Raw genomic sequence first — 14712 nt, 5'->3', positions numbered from 1 at the left:
GAGCCAAGCGATATGTACGAGTGCAGTTGCAGAGGGCCTGGGAGAGAACCTGCTGGAGGATCTGCTGCAGAGAAGGATATCGAGATACCGAACGCCATAGACAATGCCGAACCAAAACAGAGAGGCTTCATCGAGACATTACTGGGAATAGATGCAGTATGGAGTCGTAATCATAAGCCGCTCTCAGGATCCCGTCGTGGTGGTGTACGGATGCGCGCTTGATCCGGTTTCAGTAGAACCGTCCCCCTCGATCGTCCTCCTCCAGTGCTCTGGGAGGCACACGCACACAAGCGGGAATGCCTTGATCTCACCGCTAACAGGCGGTGAGTGATCATGCGCTCTGCCCGATGTATTCGAGACGCCGCTGTCCCGCTGCGCTTGCCGGCGGGCCTCCCACTGCTCGGCGCGCTCATCCACCATGATGCCTGTCGCCCAACCATCATCCCAGATACCCACAACTTTGAGCATATCGCCCCGATCGAGCGAGAACTCGTCAGCAGCACGCGGCTGGTATGCCCACAGCACCGCGACCCGATCGCCAGGATGGATATCATCCTGAGAATAGTAGTCCTTGAAAAATGGTAGCTGTTCCGACTGCTGGCTCGCCATTCCCGGCGGAGATGACATGCCGGCACTCGTGGGAGACTGAGCATCTTCACCAACCAACACAGAACCGCTAGAGAGCGATCCATTCCTCCTCATAGCCGTTGGGGGCGGGCGGAGCACACCGGCGGCCCCCCGATCAGACTCTGGGCTGTCGCCGAATCCATCAGAGGATGAATGATCATCTCCTCTCCTCCTGCTTCCTCCATAGCCCGCCGCGGTCCCCCGAGAAGAGCCACCGATATCCCGGCGTGCGTGGTAAGACGGTGTGTCGCCGGAATGGCCTTCCAAAGCCGACATCCGGGCAATTCTTCCACCCGGGAGAGCCTCAAAGCCAGGTGGGGTACCACTCTGCCCCATCTGTGCCGACGTCGGGCCTCGCCGAGCGGGTGACGGTTGGTTGAATATGCTTCCCTTCTGGCTACCGCGCCTCCTCCTGGAGTAAACAATGCACCCGAAAATGATGGCCGCAAGGACCGCGGCGCCTAGAACAGAGCCAATGACTATGCCTGCGATCTGGCCCCCAGAAAGACCCGGTTCCGCTCCAGCATTGTCGTCTGACGGAGGCGGGGTGGCAGTCACTGTCGGTAGGGTGATTGGCGTGATTGTTGGGAGGACAACACCGGCGCAGCGAGTCTCGGCGTCAGACTGATAGCAGCAAGTGTCGGTGGAGTTGATGCCGCCTTTGGCGCAGTAAGAACACAGTCCTATGGTGCTGTTACCATATCCACAATTCTCTGGTTCATTTGCGATGCCGGGAATGCAGTTTCGGCTGGACAACGAATTGTCAGGCAGGGCGCAGTTGGTAAAATCAGCCCTGATCTGTGACTGCGCATTACTTCCAGGGTTGGGACAGAGAGCGGCATCAGCCACAAGGTACGCTTCGGCTTGCGCAAATTGCGCCTGTATATATGGTCAGCGGCAAACCAGCAGTAACAGATTGCTATGACGCACGCATGTCTCGGCGCAAACCGGGCGGGAGTTCTGCGGCGTGAGGCCGCAGCTTTGAATAGAATTCTGGATAATAGCATTACATATTACGGTCGTCGTGAAGCGCGCGTAGAGATCGCTGGTATTGGTTAAGTCGACATTCCCGCAGCCAAGCAAGACGGCGTATCTACCAGAGGGTCAGACCGCCCGCAATCTCATCGAAGGGTTCACGCAAAACTCACTTTTCTCGCACGTAGTCAGTTTCTACGTAAGATAGCAAGAGTTCGTCAAACGCCTCGGTGTTTGAAGCAAAACTTAGGAAAGGACTGTGACCAAACAACGTTAGTTCATCACATAACAACCGGTGCAATGTTTGGCCGCAGCTGGCAAAACAACGGGTCACGAATCGACGTACAAGATCCCCACCAAGAAGTCGTCTGTCGTTGACACCGAGGATGACTGGAAGGCAGGGCATGCCCTGGACCCTTGAAGCGATATGCAAGCGGCCATTGCGGACGGAGTGGCCGACAAGAAGGGGAGCAGTATGCGCCTGATGCTTAGCGGATGGCTCGCTCGCCTTCTTCCTGATGGCCTTTGGCCAATTGCCATTTCCGCGTCCCCTGCCAGTTTCTCCCCAGTTACCGCGTCGATTGGGCGCCTCTTCGTCGCGGGCAGTCCTGGAGCAGTGTGCTGGCTGATTGTCTCACTGCGCTCCCGTCTTCATGATTGTCCTCGGCGAAGCTGGCAGGCCGGTGGGCAATCGCTGGGTATACCCTTGGGTTTCTGGGCCAATGCCGATGACACAAGATGTGCTAAGGTCGCCAACCAGAATTCTCCTGCGGCGCGGGCTCAATGGACAGCTGACGCCGTGGGTGGGCGTTTGGGTTATAGGCCGCAGAAAGAGTGACAGCACACCGAAAATCTGGGGTGGTGGGTGCGGCTGGGGAAGGTAGGGTCGCACGTATATGCGGACCAGCGGCAACGAGGTGTGGAAGGTCGCTCCTGTCGGTTACAGGACGTTGCAGCCCGCAGTCGCAGTGGAGTGAAGACACTGAGACAATGGGCGGGAGGGCGTCGGGTGGGCAGCAGCAGCTGCTTTTGAGAAACTCGAACCAGACGCGAAGAGCGGCTGCAGCTGGCGGGTCAAGAGGTCCCAGGTGGGGAATAACCACGGGCCCGGTGGTGGAGGTGAAATGGTGGGTTGAAAAGAGCGGCACGAAACGAGAGGAAGGAAATAAAAAGTCGATCCCGGTGGTGTGCGGACCGTGGGGTCCAGTGTCACGCCCCTCTCAACGACTAGAAGAATGAAGAAGCGAGTGAAGAGAATCGAAGAGATGAAGAGGTGAGCGGATTTGGGGCGACAGCAACAAACCAAACGGGAGATTGGTGCAAGACCCACGGTCCAATTTCGCTTGAGGTTAAGGTACATCTAGAAGCCCGCTTCCCCATGTGGCTTAGAGCTTCACTCGCATCCCTGTCACCCGTTCCCTCACGATTTCCAGGCCTCGATGACGGAAACACCTCTCAAGCCGTTGGACGATAGCTCGCGGCGCTTGCGGATGCAGGGCACGGACTGGGCTAAATGAGGAGAAGGAATGTGAAGTTCGAAAAGACCCACGGGGGCATAGTGATATAGTTCTGGTGGGCATAAGATACCCTGCATGCAATGCCGTCCCTTGCGCTTGACAATTTACACTCAGGACTGACAAAGTGTTAGTTCACCCATTACACACAGTCGGGAGGGGCGTATGGATGTACCACAATACAACACCATAGTACACGTACATACGTGGCGCAAAAGGAGGCTCCTTCCGAAGAGCGGGCCAGGGTTGCGAACGCGGTGGAGTTGACATGTCACCATCCCAACCCCGATGAGCGCCAACGTCATCCAGGCATCGGTCCTCCAGCCCAAGTAGTGTAAACTTGACAGCGCTACGCAGCACGAGCTAGCGGGCTTTGGAGCTCGCTTGTAAGGCATGAGCAGAAGAGCCAACAACGGCCCGGCGCGCTTCCCAGCAGACGCGATCAAGCTGTGCGCACTGACAGTGGCTGAGCCCCGAGCATATTGGAAAATCCCGAGATAAGAGCAGCTGCAGTTTTGCCGTCGAATGCTCAAAAACGCAAATCATGTCTGATATGCACTCAACTCCAAGCTTGGCTGTTGTGGTCTTTGAGCACTTACACATTTACACGTATATTGACACACCTCTCGCTTCCATCCGACTGAGCCAGGCGGAGCTTCTCCAGAGAGCCCAAGCTCCCGTTGGTAAGACATCCTGACGGTAATTACCATCTTGAGAGCGCCCCCAGCTTGCGCGACTGCAAAAAGCGGGTCCCGCACCCAGGTGTTGTTTCAAGGCTGGCCCTGCCCAATTGGTTGCCCGGCAAGTCGCTGACACACAAATGCCCGACTTGGCTGCCATCGAGACTGAGAGAGTCCCGACCTGCACCAGCCCGTCAAACCCGGCTCCCATCTGGTCTTGGGCACACGACTCCTCCCTCGACAGGACGGAATGGCAGACTCCCGTGGGGACTCTGCAAGTGCGGGACGCCCTTGGACATCTGCAATGGACGGAGACCGCAAGAATAATATAGTTAAGCGCCTTGCTGCTGCTGGGCCGAAGATTTGAGCGGACCCGACTGGACGAGCGGACGCCATGCGTCGAGGACCGCCTCCAGCCGCCGCCCACACCATAATTGGCATTTGGATATTTCTGGGCTGCAGCCACGAGAACCGCACACGGCCTGGAGCGGGCGCGAGCCATAACTGCACCGCTGCCGTGTTGAATGGTTCCTGGGGCGCACCGATTGCCGAGCCCAGTCCTGTGGGCTGTCTCTGCTCTCCATCCGTGGTACGCAACAAGAAGATGCCCGCTCAGACCCTCTGGCATATGCTGCCCAACCAATCAGCATCTGGTTGACAGAGTCGTCGTGGACAGCCGTCTGCCGCATTGCTATTTGAGATTCTACCGACGGCTAGACATGGCTTCCTCTCTTTGCAATGAGCCGCAATCCTGGACGTCAAAGTGCAGAGGTACCTGTTGTTCGACCACTGGCGTGCAACCATGTCCATGGCACGCAATTTAGCCCCCCTTAGCTCGCGGGACCGTCCTTGTCAACAATCCGTGATATCTTCGACTTGCCTAGCCATGCCTTCCTTGTCCGTAAAACACGGCCCTGTCTGTTTGGAACATCTTAAAAACTTAGTTTCCGACAGTCAAACACGCCGGGTTCACCGCTCTCAGGGGTCACACATGCGGCGATCCTGTGCCGCATCTCTCGGGAAATTCATGCGGCCACACTCAGGCCGTGCCTATCCCCGGATTGCCCAGCGAAGCCAAGAGTTTGTTAATGCAAACACTATATACCCCTTAGGGTTATAGGCCAACATCACCAATTCCAGGAGCCAGATGGTCGTGGTTGGCCAACCATGTTTTATCATTAAAGGTCTTGACGGCTCCAGTTGTTCGGTAGCTGAGTGCGTCTTCCCAAATTTGCTAGCCCGCCGATTTTAAGGGGCGGAGCTGGATAGAAAGCGGAGGATAACAAGCGCGAGAAGATTACGAAACAAAACCAATGAGAAGACGGCATCCCCGAAGCGGAACTGGTGTTCACAACGGCATCAGAAGCCCGGTCTAAACACGGGGACTTATAGTTACTGCCCTTAACACAGGGGAATGCCTTTTGGCGAAGTTGCGGCCATATCACCCACAAGGGACTTACTATTTGCATCTTGATTTCACATTTCCGGCAGGTTTCTATCAGTCTCCCTCCCTCTTGGTGGGAAATACATCGTCCGGTTCCATGCACGTAGCCCATCTCCTTGTTCTATGCTTCGACCACGAAGGAACACAGTTCCGAGAATAAGGCGTATGAGAGAGTGAGTGTTAGTTCTAATGTCCTGGCTTCTTTTTATGCTATTATCTCAGAACCCCGCGAAATAACCCAAATGACGTCCAGCCCGCTTGCTCACCTGTGACCACTTCAATCCCAGGTGTCTATGTCCAATCTCTCACCCCAGCAAGATGTGCCCCGTGTATATATATATATATGCAAGTGTAGGCTCCAATTGAAGAATCATAAGAATAAAAGAAAGTACCTCTCTTACACGTATCCTTGCTTCTGCTCGCCGTCGTCATCGCCGTATAACTCGCGCTGTTTAGCACCAATGTTAGCAGGTCTAGGTATTACGAAATAATTGTAACTGGCAAAAACACTTACCATAGCCCTCGCCATCCAAGCCAGATCCGCATCCCTCGCAAAGCTGTCCCTCACACTGGGTCCTTCACCAAACGAACTCCTCTCACTCTTCCCGCCGCTGGCAATACTCTGCATACTCCTACTGCAGCTTTCCGGATTGGCCGCCCCACCAGCCTCGCCTCTCCTCATGCCGCCACTAAAGTACGCTCTCTTCATCTTCTCCAGCTCGGCTGTCGACGCCGCCACAGCAACCGCCGCCGCCTCCGGCCCAAAGTCGGCGCACGAGTAGTGGCCCGGTGCGGAGCTCCCGTCAGGCACGTGGAATCTCTTATCGAACCTCGCGAGCGTGTACGTGAACACAACCACCAGCTCCACGCCAAAGTTAAAGCAATAATAGCACGCCCGGCCATGGAACCAGGCCGGGTCCCCCACGGGGCGCCGCACGAACCCGGTGACGGCTCTGAACACAGCGCCGGCAGCGAGCAGCGCAGCCGCGGCCGTCAAGAGCACCACCTTGGTCCTGAAGTGGCCCTCGCCAAACTTATCGATCCTCGTCCTCCGCGGCACCGCCAGCGCCAGCGCCACCACCAGCACCGGCAGGAAGGCGTAGACGGCCAGGTACGTCGCGCACACCAGCTGGACGGTCCGGTCCACCTCCCTCACGCGGCCGCGGCCGCGGTCGCGATCGCGGGGCCCGACGAAGAAGCTCTGCACCGTCACGGTCACGACGACGACCAGCACGGCGGCGGCGCTCGCGAAGCCGGCCCGGAACAGGCCCGTGACCCAGCCGCGCCAGCCGAAGAGCGGGTGGCGCGCGCGCACGATGCGCTGCGCGAAGGCCAGGTTGGTCACGAACAGGATCAGCACGCCCGCGGCCGTGAAGACCTGGCTGGCCAGGGCCACGCGCACGCTGCGCGGGCGGCACGCCCAGGCGATGCGCATCGCCAGCGCCACCACGCGCGCCATGCAGAAGCCGAAGACGAGCGCCGAGAAGAGGAACTTGTACCGCCGCCGCCGGTTGCGCTGGAAGACGGCCATGTTGGCGGCCGCCCCCGCCAGGAAGAGGCCCAGCAGCGTCGCGCTGATGGGGATGTCGGGCAGCGGGGACGGGATGCCCCCTACTTGGGCCGTCGTGGGAGGGTAGGGCGGACCCATGGGGCGTGGCGGTTTCTGGTGCAGGTATAGTTAGAAAGGTGGTGGTTTGTTCCCTCTCGTTCTTGTGGTGAGGCTAGGGGGAAAGGGGGATTAGAGGATAGGGGGAGACGAAAGAAAAACGGGCTGGGCCAAGCCCCCATGATCAACCACCACCGGAATGGAGCAGACGGACGGCCGCAAAACATACCAAAGACTTCTTGGTAGCGAGTGCTGTCCGGGGGCTTGCTGTCAGAGTGGCAGGCGCAGTGTAAGTAGACATTTTCCTTTCTTGAGCTGGTGTCCGGCTAAGGGACGGAACATGCAGCGCCAATAAGAGGAAGAAGAGAGAACTGCGATCAGAGTTCCAGTACTTTGGCCAGCATCTCGGAATTCACGAGTACCGACTCGGCTGCTGACGAGCGGGCGTATTGCGGGTTCGGGAAGGCATTTATGTGTGTGTAGCATGCAGAAGCCACCGTTGCGTTGCCCTGCATTCCGGTTCTTCTTCGAAAAGGAGTGGCTGGGCTCGATAAACAAATATCAGGCTCGCCGAGAAGCCCGGTGGGAGGCAGCATGCATTTGAACAAGCGCCACTTGCAGGAGAGCACGCCAAAGTGCGAAGAGCGAGCCATCGGTGGCGATGAGTAGACGGCCCGAAGTGTGGTGCTAGGATTTTGATGGTAGTTGAGACGAAGGCGGGTGCTGTTCTCTATCCTTTGGATCCCCCTGAGACTTGTGGTTGCTTATATCGCTTGGGTGCAGAGTCACCTTACGAATGCCTTGTTGATCTGGGTTGGGAACATCTGGGAGTCAGCGGTCCATTTCTTTCGGTCGCCTATTCGCTGTGACGCTTGCATTTCGATTCTTAACTCCCTCGTGACGGCCGAATCCACGACGGAATACGAGCTCAAGCATTGTCTCTGGTGTATCATCCGTGCTCTAGCCAGCACCATAGGAACGTCCTCGGCCTCTCGGAGGATAACGGCGGGCTAACGAATAAGAGGACCATTCGTGGACTTGTGATCCCGGCTGCAAGCCGCTGTGTATCAAAGCAAGATGACCTTCGAAACCACCTTATGCAGCAAGGACGCGGCTAACGCTGCCGAGTGCCCAGCCCGTGATTAGCAACGTGCATGCTCCTCGTCATCTGTCGCCCATGTCGTGATTTGAGTTCGACTGGTCGGCCGTCGTCAGCTGTGCGAGACTCGGCCAGGCAAGCTTCCGAGTAGCGAGCAGCCATGGAAGTTGGAGTGTCGGACGTCGGGAATGGTACAGCCGAAGGCCCAGCATGTCTTCAAGAAGAGAATATAGGACCGGATCCCCAATCACTGGACCCAGAAGCTTGATTGAGCCCTGCGAAGTCCTTCTGAGATTGTACATCTTCTCCCCTCGAGGCCCAGGTTTTCCAGATCCCGGTCTAGTCGAAACCCTGGCAACCTCGCGATGACGCCAGTGTGTACAGAAAGTTGTCCAAGACTTGCACTCACCAGGTATCAGCCGTGATATGGACAGAGCATGTGACGACTTGAATCATCGCACCGCCAGAGATCGCGCCAAGATCAAGAGACCAAGGATCTAAACAGAAACAGAGTCGCATTTAGTGGAAGAAATGGCCTCCCGCATGGCATACCTAGCATGATCTCGCCTCGCCCACCAAGAGCTGCGGAACGAGACGCGAAATCTAACAAAAGGTGGTAAGCGCCCATATTCGTGTCCCATCACTGATTGACAAATGATTCGTTTCCAGGCCTCGATCAAGTTACCCGGACCAGGACTAAGCGCTTGTACCCCTTTTGCTACAGGGAAAAGGGGACGCAATCTCCTTTGTGGATACATCGTTCGTCGCCGCCAACCGTTCCCAGCGGCCTTTGTAACTTTCCCACCCAAGTAAGGCCTCTCTTGGGAAAGGCAGATGCGATGTTTCACTAGACGCTCCTCCCATTTCCCGGCTAGTCCTTGCCTTCTGCGGCTGCAAGGCCGGAAGCCAGCGCTGGCTCTCTCGATTAGAGGAAGTAATCTGGCGTCCCTACAATGATCCGTTAACGAAGGCTCACGAATGGATGCGAGATGTTACTTACTCCTTGAGACCATGGGTTCTCCGGCTCTCGGGCAGGGGTCAAATTGCAAGCTGGAGCTCCGATTAGCGGGCAGATCGGGCCATGAGGGAAACCGGGGACCGACGCACAAGGTATATTTCAGATGCTCATCAATCTCCATAATCGCGGCTTGGTTGCCGCACCTATAGCAGTAATTCGGAGCTACGACGAAATGTTAGCCAAGTGGCAGCAGCCGCCGAGATATCCACCATAGCCTACCAGAGAAAATGGTGACCACATTGCGATCCTGTGACCAGTTGTAACCCTCCATTACGAGCTGATGCGCCCGCGCAATCAAAGTCAATCCGTTGTTGTGGTTGAAGGCTTCTGATATGTCCTGGCCGAAGGTATATCCGGCACCACGCGGAGAGATGCCCCAGCCGCACCGGTCATCGGGGTCGGACCAGAGGAGGTCACACATGGGGCCCTCATGCGGAACCTCCTGAATACGGTCCAACGCCCTAATGTTGTCGAGCGTGTCGATGCTCGGCGAGAGGCCGCCGTGGAGGCAGAAGATCTGGTTGTCGATGAGGGCGGTGAGGGGGAGGTAGTCAAATAGGTCGGTGAAGTACTTCCACACATTGGCGTTGCCGTACTTGCGCAGGCACTCGTCGTAGAAGCCGTAGACCTGTGTGATCTGGCGGGACTCGTGGTTGCCGCGGAGGATGGTAATCCGCTGCGGGTACCGGATCTTGAGCGCCACAAGCAGGGTAACAGTCTCGACCGAGTAGTACCCTCGATCGACATAATCCCCTGCGCAACACCCAAATCGTCAGAACGTCAACACGCCTCGCCAGTCAAGAGGTGGGGAACGTCGGCCGGCCGTGCCATACCCATGAAGAGATAGTTGGTGTCCGGATTGGGCCCGCCAATCTTGAACAGTTCCATCAAGTCGTGGAACTGTCCGTGGATATCGCCGCAGACAGTCACGGGGCATTTCTAGGAGAATTAGTCGCGCGCGCGGGACATGTCGATCGCCTGCCTCGGCCGGCCGGGTACACATACGACGGGTTGTACGTTGCTCTCTTCTTGCAACACCTCGCGTGCCTAGAGCAAGAGGCATGTTAGCCCATGTCGGGAATCCGGGGCGCACGCGAGTACTCATCGACGCAGTATGGGGTCGTGGAGGGGGAATCGGTCCGCAAAGAGAGCGGGGAGAGGCAAGCTAGGCGCTGTGCATGCCGCGGGGGAAAGAGGAGGCGACAAGAAAAGCATGAAAGGGAGCGATGAACGGACCTTGTCGCAAAGCCTCTGGACATCTACTTCCGCCAGCTGCTTGCAATTCATCAAGCTCTCGATCCAGCCGTCAACGGTCGGGATGGTGGCCGGCTCCAGGTTGGCCGAGGTAAGCTCGGCGGGAGCGCGCCCGACGTCCTCCATGTTTGTGTCCATTCTGGCAATTGTTCTTTGGCAAGGCTATGCGCGGTTGGGCCGGTCACGATAAGGGAGAGTATCGTTGAGCTTTGAACAGCAGTCGTGGTGCTGGCAGTGGTCGCAAGAGCAGAAAGGCAATGACGTTTGTGTCCACAGGCACGTTTGCGTCTCCAAGCGCGGCGCGGGTCCTGGGTCAAAATTGGGCAAGTGGGCGGGTGGGCAGCGGGTTGGTCGCCAAGGGGTTCTGCTCTTCACTGTTCGCGGCTGGCGAAATCCGTCAGGTGAGCGCCAAAAAAAAAAAAAAAAAAACCTTGCAGATTCTGGGATCACGGAACTCGGCTCGCACTACTGGCACGAGAGAGCTGGCTCTAAGCGAAGGGTATAATAATCGATTGCGATGAAGAATATCGTCGTGTTGCTGAAGAGTGCGGTTGCGTCGAGGTTGGGAACCGCCTTTGATGAATGGTTGGGTCAGTGCGGCACCTCCATCCCGTCCAAGCTGAGCCAGGTGCCCCACTTACAGAGCAGAGGGCATTTTGTGGGCGGTCTAGGTACCCCCACTTCAACCTTACCTTACTCAGCCTTGGCTCGCCATCGACGGCCAAGCCTTTGTCAGCGATACGGTGCGATGAAATAGGGGTCAAAGAGGAAGACGGGCATGATCCTCACACGCTTTCTTCCTTGAATTCGTCCATCATACATTGCGATGCTCATTCCACGCTATTTCTGGGCCGCCTCCTAACTAGATCCGTATACAGTCGCCAACTTCCAAGACGCTGCCATCTCGTCAACCAAGATCACGACAACCCTAACCCCACCGGAACATTGGGCGAGCCATCCTCGGCTGTCGTCCTGACGTTCTGGCCAACCAGGTTGCGGAAGTCTAGCCCAACCTCAGTGAGCAGCAGCGCGTGCTCCCTCGCCCTCTCCATGCATTGCGTCCACACTTGGCTACCTTCCTCCTCGCCGCTCAGCTGCCGTGCGAGGATGGCATTGAAGGCGTCGACCTCTTCCTTGGCCCACTTGACGCACGCGCTCATCATGGGTGGCGGAAAGCACACCTGGAAGCAGCTGACTGTGTTCCTGATGATGGTGAAATAGACAAACGAGATCTCCCAAATGTACTGGTCCAAATTGCCCTGGAAGATGCACTGCCTGTACCGCTTGTTAGCAACCGATCGCGAGTCTTGGGATGCCGGGATGCTTACCGAGACCGCTTCTGGATGATATCACTGCGAGCCTCTAGATACGCCTCGCGCGCTCGGTCTTCAAACCCCAGCCGGGTTAACCAAGACACATTCTGCTTCGTCTTCATCTGTTGGTTGTGCGTGTTGACTAGCTCCCTGACAACTAGCGCTGCCAGCTTCGCCCGCCTTTCGTCGACTTTGAATGAGATAAAGTCCTGCGCCATGGCGTTGTTCTTCAGGCCATGTGCTAGGCTCTTCAGTTTCTCGATTCGGGTAACAGCAGGCTCTATCTGCTGAAGAGCAATATTGATATCCAGCTCGTCCATCTGACTCTCCACCCAGCGGAGGTTCTGTTGTTTGCCGTCAACCTCGATAAGCATGTCCTTGATATCCGACAGCGTTTCTAGGAGTTCCGTCTTTTGCAGCAAGCCAGGGTCGCGCGAGGCAAAGTAGTTGATGGTTTCCTTAGCCTTATTCGTCGCCTCTCTCTCGGACTGGAGGTTCCTTCTTAGTTCCTCGACTCGTTTCCGGATGTTGAGCATCAGGGCCGGCTTCTCGGGGTCTTCTGGCTTCTCGGTCCGGTAGATAAATGATTCATTTTGGCCGCCTCCCCGCACCATGATGGCGTCGGCAAGCTTATTTCTCCCGCTTGATGAGTCGTTGGACCCGGCCATGTCGACAACCTCGACGTCCAGGAGATGCCAACAACGGTCGGCAACAAGTTTCGTCATGGGGCCGCGGCTATCAGCTGCACCCGGTGCATCCATCTTTCGTTTCTTGCGTGAAGCAACTAGCAAATGGTCATTTAGCAGGAAGATCTGCATCGACCTTCTCGACCGGTATGTCGCGTTGTCCAGCTCGACCCACGGACCTGCATTCTGGACGACATGACGACCGGGTGAATTTGGAAGGAATTTTTGCGAGCCCTCGACAGTCTTGTATAGAGACTGCATCTGTGAGCTCCAAAGCGCGGTTCGGTCAGCGACAGAGCTTCGCTTATCCCTCTTGCTCAGACCCGTAGGGATGTCGCCATTGAAACCCGCACCATCCACATTGTTTGAAGCAGACCGAAGGGCCGTAGTGTTGGCTTTTAGCTCCGACATCAGATTCTTGAGTGTGCGCATCTCGCCTTTGAGCTTCTCTGCCTCCTTGCTGATCTTGATAAACTGAGTGCGGTTCTGGTAGACATTCTGTTGCAGGTCGCTTGATGCTCGGCTCTTGAGGTCTCTCAGGGCAGACTCGTACTCCCGGATCTCATCCTCGGTGGCTTCGCTGAGTATCTCGGCGACATACTGCTCTGGAATGAGTGACGGGTCTCGGAGCGCTCTCACATCCACCATGGGTCCTGCCCCACCCACTCCCCCGCCCGCACTCCCGCTTTTCCCTCCTCTTGACGGCGGAGCTCGGCGACCTTGGAACCGGGATTGTGCATATTGGTCGAGGTTCGGCAGCGATGGCATTGGGTTCGCAGTCGGGTCAAAATCGGTTGGGAGGTTGTTAAAGCGCGATGAGTATCGTCGCTTGACAAGATCCGAAGTCTGCAGCAAAGCAGAGTGGTTAGTTGCTGACAGTGGGTGCTGGATGGGGGAGAATGCAGCTCACCTTCCCACTGCTCGGGGGCGGGGGACGCGGTCGAGGACGAGGGCCGTCCTCTGCGATCGAACGACCCGGCGCTCCTCGCGAGCCAGCATCATCTTGCAAAATAGGCCCTGAGATCTTGATAGCTGGGCGACCCTTCCTTTTCCCCCCGCTCCGCAGCGATATCTTAGATCGTTCTTCAGACATGGCGACCAATTGGCACGATCAGTAAGCGATTTGGCGTAGAGACGATCGAATTTAGGTGACGGTGTAAAGCGGCCGACGAATTAGTGTATATGTGTGCCGCAGGCGCCGGAATACTAGGGTCCGGGGCGTCGCAAGTTCACGGTACAGTGGCTGTCGAGACTTGAGAGTTTCCACTACTCGATGTCGTTGCGAGGACCTTCCCCTTTGTTGCTCAGTTTCGAACAGCAGGATGGGAGTGGGGCCGCGTCCGTTTGTGTGGATTCCAATGAAGCGTTTCAGCCGCCTGAACCGTGCACGGCCAGCGTCATTGGTGCCCGGGATAGCGCTTGGCAGACTGGACTCGGCCGGCAAAAAAAATGAATTACAAGCAAAGGAGAGCAACTTTCAGCTACAACATCGATCCATCTCGAAGAACAACCAGCAACCCCCAACGTATCCCGCCCCTCTGGTACCTAGCTGCGGTGTCTCTCAAAGCGGTCCTCACTAGATAGCTCGCGCATTACTCCGCCGATTTCTTTCAATTTCTCTCCTAATCTATCCATCAAAATGCCATCACAACCTGCCGTCGTCGCAACCGCAGCCGTGGCAGCGATAGCCACGGGCGTGCTGGGTACGCCCCGACAGACGGCATCTGTTCAGCGCGGAAGAATCGCTTACTGACCGTGTCTACCAACAGCATACGCAGTATACTTTGATTACCGCCGCCGCCACGACCCCGAGTTCCGGAGACAGCTGCGCCGCAGCAACCGGCGAGCAGCCCGCGCCCAGAAGGACCAGGCCGAAGCCAACGCCAAAGCCCAAAAGCAGATGATTAGACAGGCTGTTGACGAAGCCAAGGAGGAAGGATTCCCTGCGAGTGCCGAGGAGAAGGAGGCATACTTCCTCGAGCAGATCCAGGCCGGAGAGGTGCTGGGTGCCGATCGTACGTTTGGTGACCAAACCTAGTCGCTCGCCGCACCTGACTGACGATTTGCTCTATACAGCTTCCAAAGCGCTTGACGCTGCAATTGCCTTCTACAAGGCCCTCAAGGTCTACCCGACTCCCGGTGACCTGATTAACATCTATGATAAGACTGTTTCCAAGGTAAGGCAGACCGAAGCAGGTACCCCGCGCTTCGAGTCCGCATGCTGACGCACTCCGCAGCCCATTCTGGACATCCTCGCCGAGATGATCGCATACGATGGCAGAATCACGACCGCCTACACCGGCCCCGCGGGAGTCGACATGGCCGCGCTGATGCGGGAGATGGGCGGCGTCCCGGGTGTTGGTCTAGACTAGATGCCTTCCCAACAAACTATCCTGCTGAGGGACAGCATCCAGATGGGGCAATGGGAAAGTTCGACATCGGAAGCGGGCTCGACTTCGCTTCCTCAACCGCTCGTCACAGCAGCCGTTCAGAGCA

General features: G+C 56.9%; 5 protein-coding genes across 5 annotated transcripts; 1 reads left to right on the top strand and 4 right to left on the bottom strand.

The window, feature by feature from the left end:
• Positions 1 to 183: 183 nt before the first annotated feature.
• MFIFM68171_09326 (SH3 domain-containing protein) lies at positions 184 to 2043 on the bottom strand (the record flags this gene model as incomplete). The annotated part of the gene is made up of 4 exons (XM_071064745.1): positions 184 to 1506; positions 1558 to 1720; positions 1776 to 1859; positions 1949 to 2043. The coding sequence occupies 4 exons, from the start codon at positions 2041 to 2043 to the stop codon at positions 184 to 186; spliced, it is 1665 nt and encodes a 554-aa protein (XP_070920846.1).
• A 3594-nt stretch (positions 2044 to 5637) lies between these two features.
• Positions 5638 to 6888, bottom strand: MFIFM68171_09325 (Family c-likeg-protein-coupled receptor protein; the record flags this gene model as incomplete). The annotated part of the gene is made up of 2 exons (XM_071064744.1): positions 5638 to 5688; positions 5755 to 6888. 2 exons carry the CDS (start codon positions 6886 to 6888, stop codon positions 5638 to 5640), a joined length of 1185 nt encoding a protein of 394 aa, XP_070920845.1.
• A 1982-nt stretch (positions 6889 to 8870) lies between these two features.
• On the bottom strand, positions 8871 to 10355 carry PPH1 (Serine/threonine-protein phosphatase PP2A catalytic subunit; the record flags this gene model as incomplete). The annotated part of the gene is made up of 7 exons (XM_071064743.1): positions 8871 to 8893; positions 8946 to 8995; positions 9053 to 9125; positions 9183 to 9716; positions 9797 to 9902; positions 9969 to 10010; positions 10200 to 10355. 7 exons carry the CDS (start codon positions 10353 to 10355, stop codon positions 8871 to 8873), a joined length of 984 nt encoding a protein of 327 aa, XP_070920844.1.
• A 779-nt stretch (positions 10356 to 11134) lies between these two features.
• On the bottom strand, positions 11135 to 13309 carry EXO84 (exocyst complex component exo84; the record flags this gene model as incomplete). Its single annotated transcript, XM_071064742.1, has 3 exons — positions 11135 to 11492; positions 11546 to 13062; positions 13127 to 13309. 3 exons carry the CDS (start codon positions 13307 to 13309, stop codon positions 11135 to 11137), a joined length of 2058 nt encoding a protein of 685 aa, XP_070920843.1.
• Positions 13310 to 13855: 546 nt separating this feature from the next.
• Positions 13856 to 14588, top strand: TOM20 (mitochondrial import receptor subunit tom20; the record flags this gene model as incomplete). The annotated part of the gene is made up of 4 exons (XM_071064741.1): positions 13856 to 13919; positions 13986 to 14231; positions 14293 to 14393; positions 14454 to 14588. The coding sequence occupies 4 exons, from the start codon at positions 13856 to 13858 to the stop codon at positions 14586 to 14588; spliced, it is 546 nt and encodes a 181-aa protein (XP_070920842.1).
• Between the last annotated feature and the right edge of the window lie 124 nt (positions 14589 to 14712).

Source organism: Madurella fahalii (genome assembly GCF_045866475.1).
Source record: "Madurella fahalii IFM 68171 DNA, scaffold_5, whole genome shotgun sequence".
Lineage (NCBI taxonomy): Eukaryota > Fungi > Ascomycota > Sordariomycetes > Sordariales > Madurella > Madurella fahalii.
Note: the sequence above shows the minus strand (reverse complement) of the source record. Positions and strands in the feature narration are given on the sequence as shown.